Here is a 25104-nt window from a genome sequence, read left to right on the forward strand (position 1 = left end):
CTCGGTAGCAGATCGCTTGTGAAAGGCGCTACACGACCGCTGTGGTATAGAAATTACATTTTGTATACGATCCTGCAAATTTCTGCCTGACAACCTTGCTCTACGTGCCTGTGATTTAAGAGAAAAATTATTCTGAGAAATGTGGACGCTGCCCTTCCATGCTTAGCAGGCAGAAGGTCCAAACAATTCCCAAGTCCAAAACTTAACATGAAGAGGTCGGTACATCTTCTTAAAAGAATTCATCACAAAAGGTGTGCCAGGAAAAAGCCAAAAAGAACATCCGAGCAAGACTATGGTTTGCCACCGAACATCTTGGCAAAGACCAGGGGCCTCATGCATAACGCTGTGCGTAGAACTCGCACTATAACATGGCGTAAGCACAAAAACCGAATTGTGCTTACGCACAGAAAAATCCAGATGCAGGAATCATTGCGTACTCCAACTTGCACGTTCTTCCGCTCCATTAATCCCAGTCAGCGTGAAAAGTAACGCTCGTGCACGCACCTTCTGTCCCGCCCCCAACTCCTCCCAGAATTACGCCTCTTTGAATATGCAAATCAATATAAATAGCCCTTAAGCACAGCCTTTTGTGAAAAGACAATGGGAAAAGCAAGAGGGAAAATGGAAGAATTTCAGTGAATACCAAGTGGAGGCAAAGGAAAAACATACTATTTGTTGGATTAAACAGTGGAATAATCAACAAAAAGAAGTTGTAACGTATCAAAGTCGCTGTGAAAAGGCAAGTTGTAGCTCACCGTCTGAGTGTCATATGAAAGTTTATTAGGGTACAGACAAAAAAAACAGGGCACACAGTGGGGAAAAAAGCATGAAATATCAACTTCAATCTCGACATTTCCACTTTAATCACGTAGTTTATTTTGTCATTAAAGTAGAACATCATAAACTTCATCTTAAAATCGTTTAATTAACCAGTTTCTCAAATCACATCGTAATTAAAGCAGCACGTTAAATGCTTTGTTTTGTATTTGATCTTTTGCTCTATGTGTGTGAATCACTATGTGCTTCTGCTTTCTCTTCCTCTGACAGGACACAGAATTCATTACATTCGTGATATTACAGCTCTCTGAATAATTAAAATACTGAGATGTATACATGATATCTTTTTCATAATGATAGGAGTTAAAGCACGTTATTAAACAGGGGAACACTGTGTGTGATTGTGTGCAACCTTCGATGAAATTATTGTAGCAGTACTGTCTCTTTCAAACGTACTAACCTCCAATTCCTGTCCTTGCTTTTCTTTCTCCAAATACCCAATCGCCACGCAATCAGCTCTGTAATTGATGTTAAGACATCTGTAAGCTTACAATGACGATTCTTGAAAACTTTTAAGGAACATTGAAATATCTTTGTAGTACATGTTTAATTATTCTATCCATCTGTCCTTCCAGTGTCTCGTCAGCCCCAGAAAGAATACAGCACAAGGTAGGATCAATCTGTGAACTAGCTAGCGCTGCAGAACCGTGTCCTCACATGTTTAATTATTAACAATACAGATTATTTAAATGGAGTTAAAGTTTTATCTATATAATCAACATATTTTGCTGCATTTCATCTTAAAAATGATATCATCATATATAAATATGCACTTTATAAAATGGCGCAGGTTGTGTAATATTACAACTGTAGTGCTAGTTTACAGTGAGGTGATTGTACTTATAAGTACAAACAGCTCTACAAGGAGCACTTGATGGACTGATTGCTTAAAGTTCTTGGGATGAAACTGTTTCTGAACCGCGAGGTCCGTACAGGAAAGTCTCTGAAGTGTTTTCCCGTGGCTGAGACAGCGTGTCCATTAAACTGTATACCGATAATTCTCTTTCCGAACAGCTGCTGCTGTGATTCACACTCAGATACAGTCATATAAATACTCCGAGTGGTGCAGCGAGAGTAATATGGAAAAAGATGATCCGCTGTGGCAACACCTAACGGGAGGAGCTGAAAGAAGAAGGTGCAGTGAGAGTAACAACGCTAAAGCAGTTATGGTGTTTGGAATACTATGGCTGTTCCCTGGACCATTATATTGTTACAAGTTAATTACAATCAGATGCATTACACTAATAAACAATATGCGGTTAATTTCAGTGTATTTATAAAACCGCGTCAGGGATGTGAATCTGAAAAAGAAAGATAAACCACACAGGAACAGTAGCACTGCTTTGACGCTGGATGCCACCAGTCTGCAAAACCGAGCGGAGAACTTGTGTATGACAAGGTATGAGGTACCGTGGAAAAGTGCGTGGCTGTACACCAAGTGTAGGTTTTATACATCGCGATTTGAACGTGGAAAAGTTCTTACGCAACATTTCTGTGCGTACGCACCGTTTATGCATGAGGCCCCAGGCCTTCTGTGTTCTGGACAGACAAATCAAAGTAGAGTTTTTTTGGCCACAGTAACACAGTAGCTGTGCTTTGCACCAACTGAAGACAGCATTTCTGGAGAAGAATGTCATACAAACTGAAGCTTGGTGATGGAAATGTAATGGTTTGAGGTGGCTTTGCTGCCATCTTCAGAGTCAACTATGCATTCTGCATCACATCAAAGTGTGCCTGAGGAGAATGTGAGGTCATCAGTCCAAAAGTTGAACTGGAAATGGACCTTTCATCACGATCATCTGAAGCACACTAACAAATTACCTTAGGAACAGCCAAAAAAAGGAGAAATGATAGTTAAGGACTGGCCTAGGCAAAGCCCTCCATTGAAAACATCACAGACATCTTACAACTGAAGGAATTTGGCAAGCCCAGTGTGGAAACACAAAAATGGCAACTTTTACAATTTGTGTATCTCCTCTTAAAAATAAATAAAACAAAATTGTCCAACAACAACATTTATTTATATAGCACATATTCATACAAAAAAATGTAGCTCAAAGTGCTTTACAAAATGAAGAATAGAAAAATAGAAGAACATAAGTCAACATTAATTAACATAGAATAAGAGTAAGGTCCGATGGCCAGGGTGGACAGAAAAAACAAAAAAAACTCCAGACGGCTGGAGAAAAAAAAAAAATCTGTAGGGGTTCCAAACCACGAGACCACCCAGTCCCCTCTGGGCAATCTACCTAACATAAATGAAAAGTCCTCTTTGTATTTAGAGATCTCATGGAAGGACTTGATGATGATGGTCACGTAGACTTCTGGCTTTCAGTCCATCAATGTTGGTGCATCATGATGCTTTGAGTAGGTGGTGGTGGCTCAGTTATTATGATGAATTGAACATACAGAGTATCAGGATTAAGTTAAAGTGAAGTTATGAGAAGGCCATGTTAAAGTAATATGTTTTCAGCAGTGTTTTAAAGTGCTCTAATGTATTAGCCTGGTGAATTCCTATTGGCAGGCTATTCCAGATTTTAGGTGCATAACAGCAGAAGGCCGCCTCACCACTTCTTTTAAGTTTTGTTCTTGGAATTATAAGGAGACACTCATTTGAAGATCTAAGGTTATGATTTGGAATATAAGGTGTCAGACATTCCGATATATAAGATGGGGCGAGATTATTTAAGGCTTTATAAACCATAAGCAGAATTTTAAAGTCAATTCTGAATGACACAGGCAACCAGTGTAGTGACATCAAAACTGGAGAAATGTGTTCGGATTTTCTTTTCCTAGTTAGGATTCTAACTCCAGACAGTCCAGACAGAAGGAAAAAACAAGAGAAGAACAATCCATTCAATGGTTCTCAACCATTGATATGGAAAGACACCAACACTTTGTAAGGCCTGGGTGGAATATATTTGTAGGATGGGGCAGCATTCCTTACTTTTCCTTCATTTCTCACACCAGCGAGTCCCACTTTTGAAAACGGAAAGCCTTACTCTATAATGCCAAGCTGGACTGAATACTGGCCAGTGCCAGGGGCACAAGATCCTCACCTAGAGCACACATAAGATACTATCGCGTGAGCTTCTGACTCTACTGTGGCCATTAGAGTTCTCAAGTTATGAACATTAGCAATAACCTGAGAGATGGCACAAGGAAGAACAAAAAGAACAGCTCTGTACAAAAAATGTAAAACACTCAGGAAGACTGAAGAATCAGATCAACCAGGATTCAGAGGTTAACATCATGGTTCTGAAGTTAGGGAGGCCATTGAGAACTGTGTGTGGAGCCTACATGTCCTGCCCACAGGCCAAAGTTATGTATGGTAAGTTAGTTAGCAGGTATGAATTAAACATTCCTTGTAATGGGCAGGGTGCTCTGATCACGTTTGAGTCCGGCCGCGCACTCAGTGCTGTGAGGTTAGGCTCTGGCCCTCTATGAACATTAGAACAATCTGGATGATTGGGACATTCGGCAGTCCTATTAACAGGTTCACGTAGCTGACGCACCAACAGCAACGATCGCCTGGGAGGAACACCACTTACAATGACAGGAGATACAAACCAGAACACAATGCACCTCAACTATGACCACCACACAAAGGCAGCCTGGCGGCCACAGCAACAAACATTTTATGTTGATTTCTGTGTGAAACCGTTGCTTTGTGTGCTTTTCAGAAGAAAAATATATATCTATACTAGGCTGACCAGCCTTTTAAGTTGACCACTTCTTAAGGCAATTCCATATGTAGATCAATTTGATATTTTATACAAACTCATTCATTTGGTTATATTGCATTTGAGCGGTATTACTTTAATACTTTTTGTGATGAAATTTAAACTTTTTTTCTATATTGAGGTCGCTCTTTTGAACTCTCCTGATATTTACTATGTGGTGAGGCATTTGTACTCCATCAACATTAATTATTTCCAGAGACATCATTTTGTCTATTTTTCCAGCGCATCGCGCACAAAAGCAAGTGAACGATGGGAGCACCAGAACTCTGCTCACATCATGTCGCTTCGTACCACAAGCTGTAAGTAGCAAGTCTGTGATAAGCGGAATACCGCTACGCTTTCCACTCGCGGGACGGAAGGACAATCCTGACCGCTTTTATATAGTAAGAAAGAAGTCGAAGATATTGCACAGTCTGGAGTAGAAAATCATCTTTTACCTGGAAAAACGAAACTACAAATCCCATCGTGCATTGCAAAATGGACGGGCGTGTGTGAAACTCCGCGCCTACGTAGCACTCACAGGACGGAAGGACAATCCCGACCGCTTTTATATAGAAGGATATTCAGCCTTCAAAGAGTTGTACTGTAAAGGCTCAGCTCTTTTAATCTTTCCTCATAATTCAACCCCTGTAGTCCTGGAATCAGCCTAGTCGCTCTTTTCTGGACCTTTTCTAGTGCTGCTGTGTCCTTTTTGTAGCCTGGAGACCAAAACTGCACACGGTACTCAAGATGAGGCCTCACCAGTGCATTATAAAGGTTGAGCAGAACCTCCTTGGACTTGTACTCCACAGATCGTATTATATAACCTAACATCCTGTTAGCCTTCATAATGGCTTCTGAACACTGCCAGGAAGTTGTTAGTTTCAAGTCCATTACGACTCCTAAATCTCTCAGGAGGTGTACTTCCAATTTTCAGACCTCGCCTTATGTATTCAAAGTTAACGCCTTAACATTTTTACTTCCTACGTGTCATGCTTTACATTCATTACATTAACTTTCATCTGCCATTGTGTTTGCACACTTTGCATTAAGCTGCAGCCATTCAGTGTTATTAATGGACTCCACCATGGGATTATGCTGATTAGAGTGAAAGACTGAAATGTCGAGTACCTGTGGCAAGGTGATCGGCCCCTCCAGATCACAAGGAGGCATGTAGTTAGGATGCCCCTTGGACAGCTGGGTTTGCTGACCTCCTTTAATGAACATCTCCTTAGTAAGACTCGAGTTAACTGATTTTGATGAGAGGTGGAACGTTAAGCATCTGCTGCTGCCATATTGTGGATGAAAAAAAATTCCTGCCACTCTAAGGTAACTCATGAATATTCATGAGTGGGGAGGAACCAGCAACCCAATAAAAGGTATCTAAACAACGTTTTAGAACAAACTGGAACAGAACCACTGCTCGAGTTGAGCGATAGCGACGGTAAAACGAGCCGGTCACGAAGACTCTGGCGTGGATAGTGAAACTGATGCTTACAGCGCTGGATGGTCAAACTGCCATGATATGTCTGGTGAATTCAGTCCCGTGAAGGTTCACCATGGCAGAAAAGGCAAAATGACTGCAGTCAAGTAGGAAAACAAGATGGATGTTAGCGCCACAAGCACAGTTCACAATACACCAAAAGTCAATGTGGAAGTCAGGAAGCCTTGCGCTGTTGTGGTAGCCTACAAAAACACAAGGGGCACATCGATTGTGTGGATCAGGTACTGCCATTCAAATCTCAGGCACAAGCAACAGAAAAAAATATAAGAAATGTGAGTAAAGGACTTGCAGCGTACCGACTGTGACTGTGACGTGGGCCTGTGTGTTCGTGACCATGTCAGACCATCGCCCCTGAAGAACGCTGCATCAGTAAAGTACAGCAGTGGACACCCGGCAGGTCTTTCCTACTGGATTTAAGTTGATGTCTGTTGCACATTTTCTTGTTGAAAAAAGAAAATGTTTTTGGCTTGTTTTCCCCCTCAGAGGTAAACGTAACACTAAGGTGGCCAAATGCGCTGCCTAAGAGTGGAGCTCTGGTCGGATGGGCTGTGGCCCACATAGAAACTGGGCAATAGCTGAGCAAAAACAGGAATTATTCACTGTGAACTGAAACAAGAGATTTACTTTTAAAATAAAAGTGTGTTATAGTTTTAAGTGACATTTAAAGTTCTGTTAAAGTCAACACTGAAGGCTTTGACACCAGGGGGGTATTTTCTGTACGTCGCTTAAATCATCCGAGATCAGCTGCCTCATCTTGGATGAGTTAATGCCGGTGAAGTTCATCCGGGATAAGTCAGTTTTTCAAACGCAGCGGTGTAGTAGATTAGTCAGCTGAATCTAATCATCCGAGATGAATGCGCGCGCCCACGCTGAGTGAAAAGCCCACATATATTGAGTCTAGAAAACATGATCAGCAAGTCTTTGATAGGCTGCAACAAAATGACGAAAGAACGGGCGCATTTTTTTTTTTTACACAAGCAGAGCAGGGCCTTTTATTCGAAGGATATGAAGAATTTTAAGATTTAATATGCACAAGGGGTAACACTGCAAAAGCAGCCCAAACCAGAAAAGACGGCTGGCAAATTAAACGGCAAGTAGTGTGCATTGTACTTACTGAATGCAGCGTTTCATTTCCTATGTGTCAGATTAATTATTATTTAATATGTCATAATTCCAGATCAGACGTGAACACAAGGAGAGCATGGGAACAGGTTAAAGTGAAGTACAAGAATATAGTTCAAACTGGCAAATATTGGTATATAACTATTTAAAGAATTGTTCACATAAAGAATCATATATAATATAAGAAACATTCATTTTAAAGCTAATAAGAAGGCAGACAAGCAAAAAACAGATGGAGGTCCACGCGGTCCAGATCTAACCCCTGCAGAAGAGTTGGCTCTCCAGTAAAATCCCAATCGCCCTGTTTCTGAGGGATTTTTTTTTTTTTTGTTGGGTCAGTTGCAGTGAATGTCATATCCCTAGAACGTGTCTGACCAACGAGATATTGACGAAGGTCAAATATCTGATGAAGACACTGTGTCTGATTATTCATCAGGAGGAGAGGTACATTTTCCAAATAATGTTTGATCAAACTCCACTCTGATCAGTCCCATGTGCCCCAATCACATTTTGGAAATCCTGGGTAATAAAAGAATGACATCTTTTATTGTCTGCACACGTAGGTGTCCAGGAAACACTTAAGAAACCCCAAAGGAAATATTTCACAGCCAAACAGACTTTACGAATTGCCTGGCAAACTGCACTTTTAGGCAGATTTTCCGCATCGCCTACAGTATATTAAAAAAGTGCCACTTGCAAAAAAACTCAAAGCAATGCATACTGTCTGTGTGGTTGTGAGAGCCCGACTTCGCCGAGTTTGACTTCGAATATAAGGTGCTAATAAATCTTTGAGTTACAATACTCCCCCTCGGCTAAAGCGGTATCTGTATCTTTCGAAAAGAATTTCCTCCAGGAGCAATAAAGGATCTTGCTGATCGTGCAAACCGTCTCTATGAAATTCTCTTATTTGCGTACCGATAGCAGTTGGTCGCTCATTCATGAACGGCAAAGCCATGACTGAATGAATTCCACGCACGGACACCAAGTGTGTGAGCTAATCCCCGTTTACTGCTCTGAGCAGGTTTGAGGATTTGGATCTACTGCTATGACAACACATCCAGCAAGAGTTTCAAAAAACCGACAGATCCAGGATCAGGCCAAATCGTCAACAATTACATCCGGTTAAACAAGTAATCCACGTACGAAAAATACCCCCCAGTACTTCAATTTACAGGCTAACTTAGACCTTTGACATTAGTCTTCCAAAATAACGGAATCAAAAAGGCGCAAAGCTCCCCTCTGTTGGAAGACGAGCCCAGCGTAACTTCAGAATGAAACGACACAAGGAGGCCCAAGCGAGTTCTGGTCCTGCAGACATAAGTAACCCACAACTTGCACAGCAAATAGTGACTCTAACGAACATTTGCAAATATGCATAATGGCTTACAAAAAAAAAAAAAAAAGCTTCCCTCTTAACAAAATTAAACTGACAATCAGTTTAATTCACGGAAACAAAATAAACCCAGAATACATAAAAATGTTGACCATTATGCCTAAAGGATCAATTTGGTATTTTTTCAATTGAAAGCTTTCTTCACAATCATGAGGTCCTGGAGAACTAAATCTTCACTTTTTCATCAAATAAACCAGGATAAAACGATAAAGTCCCACGTGCCTACAAAGGATTTTACATTGAAAATCTCTTCTCTTAAACGTCTTTGCTGTATTACAGTATATCAGTGATTTATAACTTGAATGCATCGGGTTCAGTCAGTTTATACAGCATTACAGCCTTTTGAGCCGAGTCCTCCATCTCAAGCACCGCTAGCCAATCAAATGTGCGTAATATGTCACATGTCCCAGGGCCACCACCTGGTATGGCAGTGTAAACAATGGCCTCTCTGAAGGAAGCAACGCCATCAAGCAGAGGCGCCAACTCCGATCCTGGAGTGCTACAGCGGCTACACGTTTCCATTCTAACCATTTTTAGTGTTTCGTTTTTGCTTCTACTTAACTTTATTTAAATGTATTTGCTATTTAAGACTAAGACTCTTTAAATCAGGGCTGAGCAGTCAGTCCTGCACGGCCACAGTGGCGTCAGGTTTTTCGTTCCAACTCAATTCCTTCATAGGAAATCATTCTTTGCTGATGAATGAAGTGAATTAAGGTCAAGTGACATTTTTCTACTTATGTTAGTTCTCTCACTTGTTAAGATTTTGATCCCTGAATTGCTTTTTTTAATCTTATGACAGCCGTATTCATTGTTTTAACTGCTCCTTATTAGCAATAAGATGCAAATGACAGGCACAGGCAGTTCTCCATCCAGCTTGTCTTCATCTCCACTCGTGTGTATTTATTCACCATTTGGTTTAATGAATGACTCAAAGAAATTGAACTGAAAAATTATGCATCTGTTTTAAGGCTTCAGAGCACTTGGGTGATGCGTTAGAAATGACAAAAAAAAAAAAAATAATAATCTACAATTTAAGAATGAACAGAGATGGTAGAGTTTAAATACTAACACGCCCTGACATTAAATAAGATCTGTTATGACAGAGGATTAGCTTCTAATTAGCTATTTCAGGGCTGATGTCGACTTTTGTCAAAAGGAGGAGTTGATGATGATAATCGACTGTAAACGGTGACAAAACCACCTGTTATGTTTTAGTTGGCCTCTCGTTGCTAGAAGGGCAGTCCGATCCGTTGGTTTGACCGAGATTTCCTGTGCTCGCGTGAACAGCAAGGCGCAAACAGCAGCCAAAACGGGACTGACATCTGGCGAGAGATCAAAGGGAATGCGTAAAGCAAAATAATCCGCAGACGACGTTTTATCTTTGAACGGAACTATGACTTATCGGACTCCGATTTTGATACAAGTGAGGTTCCAGCTTCAGCCGATTGGTCCCCAGCTAATTGTGGTACTGACAGTGTTGGCCAGGAAAGACTGCCACTTAATGATGAGGAGAGATAGAAACCAGATTGCAATGCACTGCGACCGTATCCGCTGCTGGTGCCCCAGCCATGTGACGACAGCCTGGCAGCAAGCCTGCTGCACATTCTTAGGAAACTGGCAGCCACAGCACGCAGCGACAGACATGTTATGTTGATTTCTGTGTTGAAACCTTTGCTTTTCAGAAACTGTCTTTGGGGAAAAAAATATTCAGCCTTTAAAGAGTTAAGCAGCGGGGTTGGGATACAAACCTGCAGCCACTGTGGCTCTCTGGGGTCAGAGTTGCCCACCACTGTCATGGACTTCAGCCCATCACTAAGAGAAACACAGAGGTCATTCTCTCAATTTCAAAATGTAAACCTCCAGATCACAGCACTTGCTAAATGAAGAAGCTGCCTAGGACAACAACATCCACCCTGGACACTGACGATTTTCTAAGACTACATCCACAACTTGCTACGTTTGATTTTCTTCTTTCGGTGTTTTACTTCACTAAATATTGCCACATTACATCTTTCTATCTCAAATGACTGAAGAAATTAATTATCAAGCACAGGAGAGATTGCCATTTGTTCATCCTGCAGAGATGATCAACGCTGAAATGTTGCACCTTAAAAGCACAAGGAGAGGACATGATAATGTGGGGGCTGCAAGAGACACGAGAGGAACTAGCTACTTCCACCAACCGCAGGTGAGTGGGCTCTTTATCTTAAAAAATAAACCCACCACATAAACCCCACCCGACTGATACTCCCCCACATGCCTCAAGTGCCCAGTCCACCTACTTCTGCCAGGATTATTGCCTAGATGGGTGCTGCCAGTTACACTCTGCACAAAGGACTGAAAAGCCAAGATCACGAGCTTAAACATTGTGTTGCTGTAACCCAAGAACCACCAGCATAAGAAAAACCTGGCAAACTAATAGTGGGCTTAAAAGCAAACCCAAAATGAGAATTGGGGGTCTAGAATAATGAGATGCAGAATATGGGCAAAGAGAACTGCACTTTGACTTGTCAAACTACCGGTCTGCCCCATGCAAAGGTGGGTTTCATTCAGTCTGCCAAAATAAATGGCAAGTTAAGTTATAATGTAGTAAAACTAACACAACATGGGATTGTTTGGGTACACAAAGATCAATCAACATTTATTTATATAGCACATATTCATACAAAAAAAAATGTAGTTCAAAGTGCTTTACAAAATGAATAGAGAAATAGAAGACACATTAAAAAATAAACATAAGTCAACATTAATTAACATAGAATAAGAGTAAGGTCCGATGGCCAGGGTGGACAGAAAAAACAAAAAAAACTCCAAAGGCTGGAGAAAAAAAAATAAAATCTGTAGGGGTTCCAGACCACAAGACCACCCAGTCCCCTCTGGGTAATCTACCTAACATAAATCAAACAGTCCTCTTTGGATTTAGGGTTTTCATAGAAGGACCTGATGATGATGATGGTATCTATGAAGATATATTTTGGGGGTGGTAGAATAGCACAGCTCAGTTGAACAGTAGATGGCATGTGTGGAACCAAACCTGATCCTTACAGTAGGGGTCCTCAGTCAGTCTTGGAGGGCTGCAGGTTTCCAGCCAGCGTCCCAATTCAAGCTCAGTCCTTGCCGATGACCGTTCATCTTTAACTCTATGCCTTGTTCGTGCCTTCAAAGAATGAATTTTAGTTACCTTGTAGATCAGAGGTTCTCATTTACAGTCCCAGAGGTCTGCTATGGCTGCAGGTTTTTACTTTAACCAATTTCTTATTTAGAACCCTTTTATTACTAAAGCAATACGTTTTTGGGGCTTCATTTTAATTCTCTGGCCTACCACCATTCAGATACTTTAAAATGTAGCTGCTAAAAACTAATAGGCAGTTCAGTTTATAGTCCGTTTTCTTAACCAGACATTAGTTAAGGAGATACAGATAACCAATAAACCAGCAGCTGTCCAGCTAATGTGCTTAACAACTGTGATAAAAATGATTTAGAAATGAATGAGGGGGAATTGGAAGGGCCATGAAGTTTAAATCTCTTCTGGTCCACAAAACACCTGGAGAACGTTCAGACTCCACAGTGCAATTCAGATTGCTCTTGGATGAATGAAGCACTAAGAAGCCAAATAGTTGAATACCAAGTTTCATTATCAGCATCGACTTGACGTCCAATTGGGCAACTAGTTGGATTGAAAACCTGCAGCCACTGCGGCCCCCCAGGACTGTGACTGTATTAAATGCCTGTCGAGTGGTCAAGGAATGATCAGGGGCTAAACTGCTTCTCCTTGATCTTAGACTAGCAAAATACCCGCGCTTCGCAGTGGAGAAGTAGTGTGTTAGAGAAGTAATGAAAAAGGAAACATTTTGAAAATAACGGAACAGGATTGTCAATGTAATTGTTTTGTCACTGTTGTGTGTGATTAGTGTTGCTGAGATACACATACACGTTGTCTTCCTTTAGCGGGACATTGACTTTTTCCACCGTGTGCTTTGTTTCCGCAGTAGCTGCACTTATGAATATGCTTGTATGTATGAGACGCTTCATATTTTTTTGCTGCCTTCTCAATTGTGTAATTCGTTTTTGTTCAGCACTCTTTGGAACTGTTGCTTTTTGTCTGTGCACTGCGTCAGTTCACGTGAGCCGCTTGGTGTACATGCATCGAAGGTTCCCAGCTGTGCTGGTGCCATGTCGTCCTATGTCCATGGCTGTATTTAATGTGAGCTAAGACCCGGCACTTAAGTTTCTCTCGCAGTTCCGCCGAGTTTGTGCCAAACGGCACCCTGACCATCTCATCTTCGTCTGCATAAGCACAGTCCTTCACCCGTGAATATTTAGCGGCAGTGTTTCTATTGGATTGCCGCTGACGGATGGCCTTATATGGGCAGGCAGTAAATTACGTGGGAGGTGTAACTCTGCCTCCCACAGCCATCGAGCAGAAGTCTATTATAGTATATGGACGAAAAAAATAGGTTCCAGTTATGACCATTATGGTAGAATTTCGAAATGAAACCTGCCTAACTTTTGTAAGTAAGCTGTTAGGAATGAGCCTGCCAAATTTCAGCCTTCTACCTACACGGGAAGTTGGAGAATTAGTGATGAGTGAGTGAGTCAGTGAGTGAGGGCTTTGCCTTTTATTAGTATAGATGGGGAGAGAAAAAGCCCCCAAGTTCTGCTTGCTGTGAAGGTTTAACAGGACTGGTAAACACACACGTCAAGGATGTTCAGCTTAAGTGTGAACTGGATCAGGACAATACCTTTAGGCACTGGAGAAATTATTAATCTGTTCTTAGCACAACTTCAGATCCAAAAGCTGTGTGGGGTAGGGGGGAAAAAAAATAGGAATAGTGTGAAAAATATGCTTAAGCAGAAGTCTCAATTATAAAAGTTTATACACAAATTTCAGAAACTGAATATATAGTGCATGCTGTGGTGAGAACAGGCACCTCTTTGTATGGAGTATGAATGCCAACATTAATGCTTAGACTACAACCTTCATTCCACCTCTGTACACGTGACATTTCTGCACTTGTTAAATTTCAAACTCTGCATGTAAATAAGCAGACCAGGGGTTGTCACCATGACGGTTTAAATAAAAACAGAACACAGCTGATGTGGAGCACACAGTGGCAAGAACAATTACCTACAAAATAGTGCTTGAATAATTTAATACACTTTATTTCCAATAAGTCATACAAAATTGTGCAACCAGCTTGCATTATATACCATTAAGAAAGATGGAAGTGCTCAGACAATGTACTTGAAGCTATAGGTGCTTTCACAGGACAGCCTCTTGCCCTTGCAGCGGCCACAGAGCTCCTGACGGTGAGGCCGTTTGATATCAATGTGCCTCTTCTTCATGGTACAAGTACAACGGATCTTGCCACACGTCTAGAGGATGGGAGAAATTGAAATAGCATGTGTAAGGGGTACCAATGTCAAATTAGACAAAGTGTGCGAGAAATAAAACTGCAGGCCCAGGTCGGGGAGCCTTCTGTATTCGAGGCCATGTGAAGCAGTTATCAAGACTATTTGTACTACCTGACACTGAATGGCCTCCACTTTATAAGGATTGTAGGACTTCTGGCACTTGCGGCAGAGCTGCTTGAAGTAAACCTAAAATAAGAAAAATCCAAGTTCATAGGTCGAGTGTACACAGTAAAATGAAGTGACCGAAGCGCAGTACCACACAGTATAGCCAGGATTCATTTAGCCTCCTTATAACTTCTTGGCTGCTGATGCCAATGAGCACATCTGGCACAAAACTATGTGTATGCAGTTCTGGAGACCTGAAAAGCCTAAAGTTGCACTGAGTCAGTAAGTCAATGCTGGAGAGACCAAGATGCCAATATTTAACCAAGTTGCACTGGTACAGGAAAAGCCAATTCAAATTAAAGCATTTCATAAAAAAGGGTCCTGGGCAACTCCTCCCTTTAGGAGGGCTAATGAACAGGCATCCTCATCTGTCTTGTCAAGTTACTGCAGATTCTCTGAAGATGGACACAAAGTCCACGCTGAAGAATTGCAAGACAGTCTTACAGGCTTCCCTCAAACACTCACTGCATGGGAAGAAGATGCCTTAAATGTTACTGTATGCTCTTTAGTACCAGCTGTTTTAACATGCGTACTGTAGAGGGATACAGAGTACAGTATGGCTGCAATTCTAAAGTAACGTTACCCAATGATTGTGCTCCTCTGCAGAGTAGACATTGACCAGCAGATCCTTAACTTGCACCGAGTGCTAACCTGTGGATTTCTCAGATTAACAGATCTGTTCAGCACAGACTACACTGCATTGTGAATTTACAGAATTGCATTGCCAAGTTCTTCAAAGGCCTGAATATGCAAGAAGTTTAAACCCCCTTGTGTGTCATACTATACAGCGACTACTGTGGCACAAGTCTTCTTAAACATGCACCTCTTCACCAACTATCAGACCTTCTCCCTCGGCAGTTTGTTGCCTCCTTCGTCTGTCAAGCTTTACACTTTGTAACTCCAGGCGTGTGCTGTGCGAGCACAAAGCCTACAACCCCACCTGCCGCCAGTCATTTCTAGTCCATAAATCCACCCTTGCCAAGAGAAGTCTGGAAAACAACAACAGTCTGGTAAAATCCCAGTATCAAAAATGTTGGCTACAAGCTGGCAGGGGGTGGTAGAGAATTAGACTCCTGAAAACTTGCTAGTCAGTTTCACATTTCTCACTAAATACACAATTCTACATATGTGCATTCGATTTCTGTTAAAATCTCAATTTTAAACACAAGGAACAAGTTTATCAGGTTTGCCTAAAATGCAAACACTAGCAGGTTAAGGGACTAGATGGACCAGGACATACACTGTTAGCTAATGACCAAGGGACACTGCGACATCAAGAGCTGTAGAAAATAAAAATGTGACAAGGACAACGATTCACCATCAGACACTTCATGCTCCTTACCTTGTTCGTGCCAGAAATGCACCACACATAGGCACTCTCCCATCGGATATTGCAATCACTGCAGTGGAAAAATCCATACTTCTGTTCCAGAAACTATAAGGAAGTTGAGAACAAAATAAAAGTAGGCCAGAGTTCTTCACACAATTCCAATTGCTGCATCTTGGTGTTCATTAAAAGGCTGGCAACTGTCAGCAGGTACAAAGCAATAATTGTAATAAGAACTTCATGCTATCACACCCCCAAAGCCCATCATTTATATATCATTTGCCCAACATCAAGACAACAGGGGGGTATTTTTCGTACGTGGATTACTCGTTTAGCCGGATGTAATTGTTGACGATTTGGCCTGATCCTGGATCTGTCGGTTTTTTGAAACTCTTGCTGGATGTGTTGTCATAGCAGCAGATCCAAATCCTCAAACCTGCTCAGAGCAGTAAACGGGGATTAGCTCACACACTTGGTGTCCGTGCATGGAATTCATTCAGTCATGGCTTTGCCGTTCATGAATGAGCGACCAACTGCTATCGGTACGCAAATAAGAGAATTTCATAGAGACGGTTTGCACGATCGGCAAGACCCTTAATTGTTCCAAGATGAAATTTTCGAAAGATACAGATACCGCTTTAACCGGGTGGGAGTATTGTACCTTAGATTTATTAGCACCTTATATTCAAAGTCAAACTCGGCGAAGTCGGGCTCTCACGACCACACAGACAGTATGCATTGCTTTGAGTTTTTTTTGCAAGTGGCACTTTTTTTTTTATATACTGTAGGCAATGCGGAAAATCTGTCTAAAAGTGCAGTTTGCCAGGCAATTCGTAAAGTCTGTTTGGCTGTGAAATATTTCCTTCGGGTTTTCATAGTGTTTCCTGGACACCTGCATGTGCAGACAATAAAAGAGGTTTCATGCCATTGCAGGTACACAGGCAAAAACACCCAGAGTTCCATAAAGAATCTCACAATCTGCCTAACATTCTCAATACCCAGGATTTCCAAATGTGATTGGGGCACATGGGGCTGATCAGAGTGGAGTTTGATCAAACATTTGGAAAATGTACCTCTCCTCCTGATGAATAATCAGACACAGTGTCTTCATCAAATATTTGACCTTCGTCAATATCTCGTTGGTCAGACAAGTTCTAAGGATGACATTCCCTGCAACTGACCCAACAAAAAAAGAGGGCTATATGGAACATACCTATGGCACACATTGAGGACAAATGTATGCAATGACCGTCCTTTACCTAAAATGAAGTGACCACTGCATCCTGCCACTGGTCCCGAGGAGGAGCTACCCCCTATAACGACGTCAGAAGCAGGACGATGGGCATTTTGCTGGAAAGCCAACTCTTCCGCAGGGGTTAGATCTGGACCGTGTGGACCTCCACCTGTTCTTTGCTTGTCTGCCTTATTAGCTTTAAAGATTTTTTATATATGATTCTTTATGTCTGGGCGGCACGGTGGCGCAGTGGTAGCGCTGCTGCCTCGCAGTTAGGAGGCCCGGGTTCGCTTCCTGGGTCCTCCCTGCGTGGAGTTTGCATGTTCTCCCGTGTCTGCGTGGGTTTCCTCCGGGCGCTCCGGTTTCCTCCCACAATCCAAAGACATGCAGGTTAGGTGGATTGGCGATTCCAAATTGGCCCTAGTGTGTGCTTGGTGTGTGGGTGTGTTTGTGTGTCCTGTGGTGGGTTGGCACCCTGCCCAGGATTGGTTCCTGCCTTGTGCCCTGTGTTGGCTGGGATTGGCTCCAGCAGACCCCCGTGACCCTGTATTTGGATTCAGCGGGTTAGAAAATGGATGGATGGATGGATTCTTTATGTCAACAATTCTTTAGTTATATATCAATATTTACCAGTTTGAAGTATATTCATGTACCTCACTTTAACCTGTCCCCATGTTCTCCTTGTGCTCACATTTGATCTGGAATTGACATATTAAATTAATCTGACACATCTATATATCTATATATAAAGGAGAGTTGGGATCCGAGAGACTGTTTGTGGAGGGATTGAGAGTTAAGTGGGGTGGGGGAGTCACGTGATCAACTCCCTTCCCATTCACGTCATTTCATTCACTTCATTTCGCTCCGAGTTGACGCGGTCTTGCGTTCTTTTTCCTTAGTCCTTTCTCCTTTACTAATTTACTGTTTAGTACACGCGGCACTCACAGTCACTCAAAAGGGAAGAAGACTCCGTGCAAGTATTGAAACTGCCTTGGAAGACATGCAATCAACGAGGCCATTAAACGGATCTCGAGAGGTCTTCTAGGTTGGAAAAAAAAGCGCTTGGCTGCTAAAACCAGGCGATTAAACGAATCTCCACAAGAAACGATTTCTACGTTAGAAAAAAAAACGATTCGCTTCCCAAATCAGGCAGTTAAACGAATCTAAAGACAGGATTTCTAGTTTGGGAAAAGGACGATTGGCTGCCGAAACCAGGCGGTTAAAAGAATCTGAAAAAGACAGGATGTCTAGATTGGAAAAACCAAGATCCGCTGCTGAAACTAACCGGTTAAACGTGCAGCGAAGCGCGCCAGGTCTGCTAGTAGGAAATGAAACGCTGCATTCAGTATGTACAATGCACACCGCTTAGCGTTTAATTTGTCAGCCACATTTTGCCAGCCGTCTTTTCTGGTTTGGGCTGCTTTTGCAGTGTTACCCTTTGTGCATATTAATACGTGCAATCCTTCAAGGAACACACACACACACGCACGCACAACTTGTGGTAAAAAAAAATGCGCCCGTTCTTTCGTCATTTTGTTGCAGCCTATCAAAGACTTGCTGATCATGTTTTCTAGACTCAATATATGTGGGCTTTTCACTCAGCGTGGGCGCGCGCATTCATCTCGGATGATTAGATTCAGCTGACTAATCTACTACACCGCTGCGTTTGAAAAACTGACTTATCCCGGATGAACTTCACCGGCATTAACTCATCCAAGATGAGGCAGCTGATCTCGGATGATTTAAGCGACGTACAGAAAATACCCCCCTGAACCGACTAAGACTCACAAGATATTCCAATCTAACAAGCTTTTTCTAGATCACTGATCCAGCTACTTTGAATCTCTAAAAGGTGAAACTAAAATACAATATACGATTACAAAACACTAGGCTCTCGCAGGTCAGTCAGTAAGGTGGGTTTCGAGTCTTAGGCCTAGCAACTATCTGGAGTCAGCGTGTTCTCACCAATACAGCCATTCCCAAAATCCCAAAGACCTGCTGGATACAGCACTTGGCAGCTTTAGAAGACCAGTAAGAGGAATGTGGGCCTCCAAGAGAAGCAGCCACCTCGTCCCAGGAGGCTTCTTCCTCTGGTGAAGGTCTCCAGCAGGACCCCGAATTTAACAAAGCAGGTCAAATATCTGACTTGATATTGGAGTGTTTTCACATTAATGGTCACAGGTTATCTATCTATATTTGTTTTCTAGCCAGTCATGTAAAGACAAACCAGTTAAACTGGAAATCTTTTTGAACTTTGAAATTTGAACCCACCACCATACATTGCCCTTAATGACTTGCCATTTCCAAGAGTATACACGTTTGGCTGGAGTTAGGGAGGGATGGACATACTGAATATGGGGGATTACAAAAAAAAAAAAAAATGGATACTTTCCTTGCATATGTGGCTTAATTTGCCCTGGAGACCAATGTGAATTTGGGATTGTGGGTCCTTATGATCGTCCAGACACTCATTTTAAAAATCCAGTGACATCCACCTTACAGCATCAACCCTTAACTCCCAGGCGGACCAAGTAAGCTAGCACCTCACCTGGGGTGTATTCCTAATAACCACTACTTAAAATTAGTTACCCCATGTAGTGTGTAGTGGCGACCAAGGGGGACCTCATGTCTTCAAACAGAATGGAGAGAAACACGTTAAATGCAATAGTGACCAGTTTTCTAAACTTGCCATTGTACAGTTATGGGGGGAACCTCACATACATAACCCACATGTTCATTACCAAGTCAGACTCAATATACATTTAAAAAAGCAAAAAACTAGAGGGGTCTTGACAAATCACCACACAAACAGGAAACCTAAAGCCTCATGGGAGTCACATTTTTGAATTGTAGACTGCACTCTTGACCAATAAGTGAGGAGGAGAAGTGCCTTCAATTCAAAAAGGCAGCGAGGTGTTGCGGTTAAAGCTTTGGACTTCAGATCCTGAGATTGTGGGTTCTAAACCCACTACGGACATTATGGGACCCTGAGCAAGTCCTAGGACCTGCCTGTGCTACAGCTGGAAAACCAAAATGAACAAAACCAACTTTACCTCAGAATGCCAGAAGTCATCTTAGGTGCAGGGCTCAGCCAAATAAGTGACTAGAAATTACTAGCATTCTCAGGATAAACACACCACTTGTATCATAAGCGTCAGCCAAACAAACGTCAAAAAGCAACTCCCAAGAGACCAAGTTCAGCCAAGTCAGCAACTATAATTTAGCAAAACAGCATGCATTTTGCAGGTTTTCAGCATAATGAAAGTGTCGATTATACAGGAGAATTTTCTTCCACATCATTTGCCATTGTATAATACTTGCCTTTTAACATTTCTTGCCATTCTGCATGAATACATGATTAGAGATTTCTTGATCACTAACAAGTTAAGCTCATGGGATAAGTAACAAACACTATGTGGGGGATATGGGGGTGTCTAAGGCTTTGGACATCAAATTCTGAAGTTTGAGTTTCAAATCCCACCACCCATGAGAACCTGCCTGTGCTGCAGCTGGGAAACCCAAAGTGAATGTAACCAGTTGTACCTCAAAATGCCACAAGTCACCTTGGGTACTGGGGTCAGCCAAAAAAGGACTACAATCTGCTACCATTTTCATTAAATGCCCACTCCACCACATGCAATTCAAAAAAATTCCCCACAAGACCGGTTATAACTGGATTTAAAATTCCACGGGATATGGTCATAAATGGATCTGAAGTATTACAATCTATTACCCAAAAAAAGCCTAATTGGGGCATTGACAGAACTGAAATAAAACAAAGGCAAGCTCCTTTGAAAATGACAGCTTTTCACAGAGCAAAGCCAAACAAATACTGGATTTCAAACAAGTGCCAACGTTCAACTAACTTGGGAAAAGCAGACCATGTAACCAAGTAAACAGACATGTTTAATAAGGTATACAAGGAATTTAAATACAACAGCAGCACTTCTGCCAAATAAATCTAAGAGTCAAAACTATTCTTGATCAGCAGGAAATATCAAATTCCAGCTTGGGAGCATAATATTAAACAGGACTCATCCCCTCAAAACTTTGAAAATTCTTATTTGTAGGTTCTCTCACAACATCGTCTGGCACCGTCCTTTAACGTCTCCATGACAGATTTTGGTGGTTTCCAAGTGTAGCAGTTGATATTTCAGGACATCTTTTGCTATCAGCACAGGACTGACTAAGGCATGTGCGCTACGCAGGGTGTGACGTCAAGGCACAAGACACCAATCACAAAGTTCATTTGGTTATGCGCGGACCAATTACATTTTAGGGATGCGCAGAGTTATTTTTTGTTAAGATGTACGAAACACACAAAAAGTTAAATTGTGCTAAAAACATGCGATTGTGAAGACTTCTGCTACTCCCGTCAGGGGTTGCCACAGCGGATCATCTGTCCTCATTAATTTGGACAAAATTTTACACTGAATGCCCTTCCTCCGGAGACAAAACAATTGGACAGAAACAGAAAAACAGATCGAGGCGGAAAGGAAACTTAGTCCAGGCCGCGCCTCATCCCGGGTCAGACTCCAAGTGTCCCCCCGATTGGTAATCCACTTACTGACCCCGGGACCCCCTGCTGTCAGCTGATCAAGGAAACGCCACGAACTACGTCGCAAATTCCTTCAAACTCCTACAAAAACGGTGGCGGGAGTTTACATAAAACGCCATCCGAAAGTACGGCGTGGGGCCACTGATCGGTTAAGGGGCTGGGGAGCTGCCACTAGAAATTAACAGATTGCGAATTGAGCCACTGCCTCTTCCTTACATAGGAAGGGCTCTTAACCCACCCAAATCTGTAAAAAGAAAGATTACGAAAAACTGAAAGAATAAAAGCAGTAAGCCAAACAATTTTACCTGGAACCTGAACCTCTGCGGTTGGATGCCTGGCCTCGGTCCGACCTCGCAGGGACTCTTGTCAGCCCGCTTCACTACGTCGTTTGCCCGTCCCGGCTCCTTTTCCTCGCCCTCTTCGTGTTGCTGCTGTTCTCCCTCCGAGTCCGAAGAGCCATCCTTCCTGCCCTTCTCCTTGTCAGGTAGAGTGAAGAATCTGCGGTCGAAGACGGGCGAGTAGACGGCGATGGGGCGCGAGAAGCGCACGCCGTTGACGGGAGTGGCGGGTGAGAAGGCGACAGTCTTCGGCGTGGAGGGGCTCACCGGCAGCTTAGACGGGACTCCCCTCCTCTGCCGGTAGAACAGAGTGCGCGGACCCAGCGAGCACTGGACCACTGCGTCCACCTTCGGGTTCACCTGTACCCCAACTTCTCGAGTGTTAGCTTTCCTCAGGCGCGGCGTGAGGTTGGGGTTCACTTGCGAGAGAATGGCCTTTAACTGAGCCCTCTTGCAAATGTCGAAATAATCCACAGCCTCAGGAGCCACATACGGGCTCCCCTTCTTGTTAACCCAGTTGTGATGTTTCGGTTTCTGGTTCGGGGGGCCATACGGCCCGTAGCCGGGATAAAAATTGTACGGTGAAAGTATAAAACCCTCCATGGCCATCAAAGAAGGCAACCTCCCGGCCTGATTTAAATAAAGCGCGTATTTGACGAGTTTCCAATTAGGGCTAATTAGCGTAATGGCCAATCAGCGCTGGGCGGACATGAAATACTCGGGCACACTCGGAAGTAAAAAATGGTTTTGATCATTTCAGGGGAGTTTTACATATTTTTGCATGCTAACTTCATACATGAACACTGTTATGCTCCATCACATAACTTTTTTTCATAAAACACACTTTTAACTGTTAATTATTGCTTTTTATTGTTTTTCACACTATAATTAAATATCAGTATTTTATTTTAATGATAATTTGTTTGAATGTAATATTTTCTGATATTAAAATCTATGTTTAAAACAATTATTAACCACGATGAGCACCGTTAGTTAGGGCTATGGAGTTGGAGTCGAAGTTGGAATTATTATTATTAGGTTACAGAAGTTCAATGGTAAAAATGTAGCAATTCCACTAAATTTAAAGTGTAATATAATGTTTTAAAACTTCCAATTTCATTTATACTAATTTAATGAAGTTATTTTTTTTCCAGCCCTTTGGTAAAAATACAAGCCTCTTTTTAATTTTTTTATCTGCTGTATAATAAAACACCACGGCCTGTGTGTCCAGTCTCTCAAAGCAAGCTGATTGGTCACTTTGGCTTTGTGATTCAATCAAAAGAGGCAGAAATATTGATAATAATAATCCTTTACATTTATATAGTGCTTTTTTTTCACTACCTGAAGCGCTTCAGTGAATATGGAGCCACTTCAGCCATCACTAATGTGCAGCATCCGCCTGGGTGATGTGACGTCGGCCATTTTTTGAGGCAGTACGCTCACCAGACTTTAGCTGTTAGGTGGTGAAGTGATGAGACAGATAGCCAATTAGAGACAGGGGAGGATTAAGGCGCAGAACAACAGAGTGTATTAAGGCCTGTCGCGACAAGGCAGGCAAACCAAGCAATTGCTTGGGGCCCCGAGCTGGCCTGGAGCCCCAAGACAACAATTGGTTAAGAATAAAATGCAGCGACAAACTGTGTGAGCGCCCCATTGATAGTGAATGCAGTAAAGTGCAATGACACTGTTATCGGGATCCCCCTCAAGGGGGCCCCCCTCGCTGACAGCAGCCAGCCAACCACGCGATCTCTGCTGCCGGCAAAATACAAAACTTCCTCGGCAGTCATGAAGCGGAATTATGCTTCAGGAAGCCAAAAAAGAAAGAAGAGAAAGGAAGAGGAGGATAAGAAAAAACAAGACAGTGGTAAGTGATAAATTACACACATAAAATAGCTCTACTTGTCTTGTACAAATGGTGCAATTTTGCAGCAAGTAGGCTAGCAGAAATATGTATGGCTATGCTGTGGTTCCTTTGCATGCATGCGTGCGTGCGGGGGGCCTCCATGTTCATTTTGCTTGGGGCCCCCAAATTCCTTCAAACGGCCCTGAGTGTATTGCAGACCACAATACCTGTGAGTTCAGTCATGTAACGCCTGAACATCACGAAACGGCTTCTTATTCAGTCACCAAACGCCCATCGCGTTACATTATGGACAGGACTAGGGTTGTGTGAGGGTTATCTGACTCAAAGGGCTTTTCGTAACTGACGTTATGGGCATTACCTGACCTACGTCGTAGGTATTGCAGGCTGCACTTAGACCCATCTTGGCCAGAATGACTAGAGTAAGTCGGGCAATTTAGCCTGGACATTAGGATACACAAAGACATTGGACATTTTATGACCACAGAGAGTGAGGACATTGATTTTACATCTTATTCCGAAGAATGGCGCCATGTGTACAGCACAGTGTCCCCATCACCACATTGGGGCATTGCGATCCACTCACAGACCACAGGGTACGTGCCCCTTGTTGGCCTCACCAATGCCTCTTCCAGCAGCAACCCAAAATCTTCCTAGATGATCTCTCTTCCTAGTACTGGCCAGGCCTGAACATGCTTATCTTCAGGTGGATGACCTCTTCTGAAGTGAATTAGGAACGCTGAGAGAGAATCGCCTTCAAAGACGGAAAGTATAAAAACCCAATAGGAGGCGAGGAAGGTGCCTTGAAAATACGCAGGCTTTACAGGGACATGATCGAGAGGGGTAGTGGCGGCAAGGAGATGTTCAGACACACATGAATACAATGGAAAAGCGCTGAAGGTACTCATTGTTTAGCAAGTAATATAAAAAGCCAAAGTGGCATCGCTATAGCATTCAAGCTCGAGCTTTAACAGGTGAGGGTGTTGAAAAGTAGGCCGATCAATCACAATGGCACTGACGAAATGCCGTGTGTCTCATACGTTGTGTGCTTTCTATCAACACAGTAAATATATTAGTTTAATTACAAAGAGAGGCATGGCGGCGGTACCTTAAATAGAGGCGATGGTGTTGTGTACCGACGCCACAGGCCTGATGTTGGTTTATATGTGGCAGTCTGAAAATTCTGTAAGTTGGCTGTCAGGGCATTCAAAATGTCCATGCGAGTGCGACAGCAGAGCCAAGAATTGGCATTGTGTTCAGAAGGAATGGCCATTTAGAAAAAAAACACAGCTTGGTGCCAAAAACCTCATCAGACCTACAGTAGGCTGGTGGATGTGGATAAAGTGCTGCTACCACCGCTTCATGTTAGTCTTGGCTGCAGGAAACAGTTTGTCAAAGCCCTATGACAAGATGGAGGCTGCTTTATGTATTTGTACCAAAGGTTACCAGGTTAGTCTGAGGCTAAATCGAAAAAGGGAAAATATTAGCAACCCAACTTCTAATGCAGAATTTCATGGTGCAATAAAGTACCTTGAACAAGAGGCCTGGATACCAAATTGTAGGAAAGCAGTCATTTTTAATTTTGTAGGCAACAATAAAGATCTAGATTATAAGGAATTTGTGAAAAA

The 25104-nt window shown here is 42.5% G+C and overlaps 1 protein-coding gene across 1 annotated transcript; it reads right to left on the reverse strand.

Annotated features, from left to right (window-relative positions):
• Positions 1-13720: 13720 nt before the first annotated feature.
• zar1l (zygote arrest 1-like) lies at positions 13721-22250 on the reverse strand. The gene is made up of 4 exons (XM_039745749.1): positions 21583-22250; positions 15501-15593; positions 14105-14179; positions 13721-13954 (listed from the first exon to the last, which is right to left on the reverse strand). The coding sequence occupies exons 1-4, from the start codon at positions 22222-22224 to the stop codon at positions 13811-13813; spliced, it is 954 nt and encodes a 317-aa protein (XP_039601683.1). The 5' UTR covers positions 22225-22250; the 3' UTR covers positions 13721-13810.
• Positions 22251-25104: the final 2854 nt, after the last annotated feature.

Source organism: Polypterus senegalus, chromosome 2, assembly GCF_016835505.1.
Source record: "Polypterus senegalus isolate Bchr_013 chromosome 2, ASM1683550v1, whole genome shotgun sequence".
Classification (NCBI taxonomy): Eukaryota; Metazoa; Chordata; class Cladistia; order Polypteriformes; family Polypteridae; genus Polypterus; species Polypterus senegalus.

Bases quoted from the DNA above. Each gene is read 5' to 3' on its own strand.
- zar1l (XM_039745749.1), bottom strand. From the start codon at position 22,224: ATGGCCATGGAGGGTTTTATACTTTCACCGTACAATTTTTATCCCGGC. The intron at 15,594-21,582 runs GTAAAATTGTTT...ACTTCCTTATAG, and splicing joins CGCAGAGGTTCAGGTTCCAG to TTTCTGGAACAGAAGTATGG. The intron at 13,955-14,104 runs GTAGTACAAATA...CCCATCCTCTAG, and splicing joins TGGAGGCCATTCAGTGTCAG to ACGTGTGGCAAGATCCGTTG.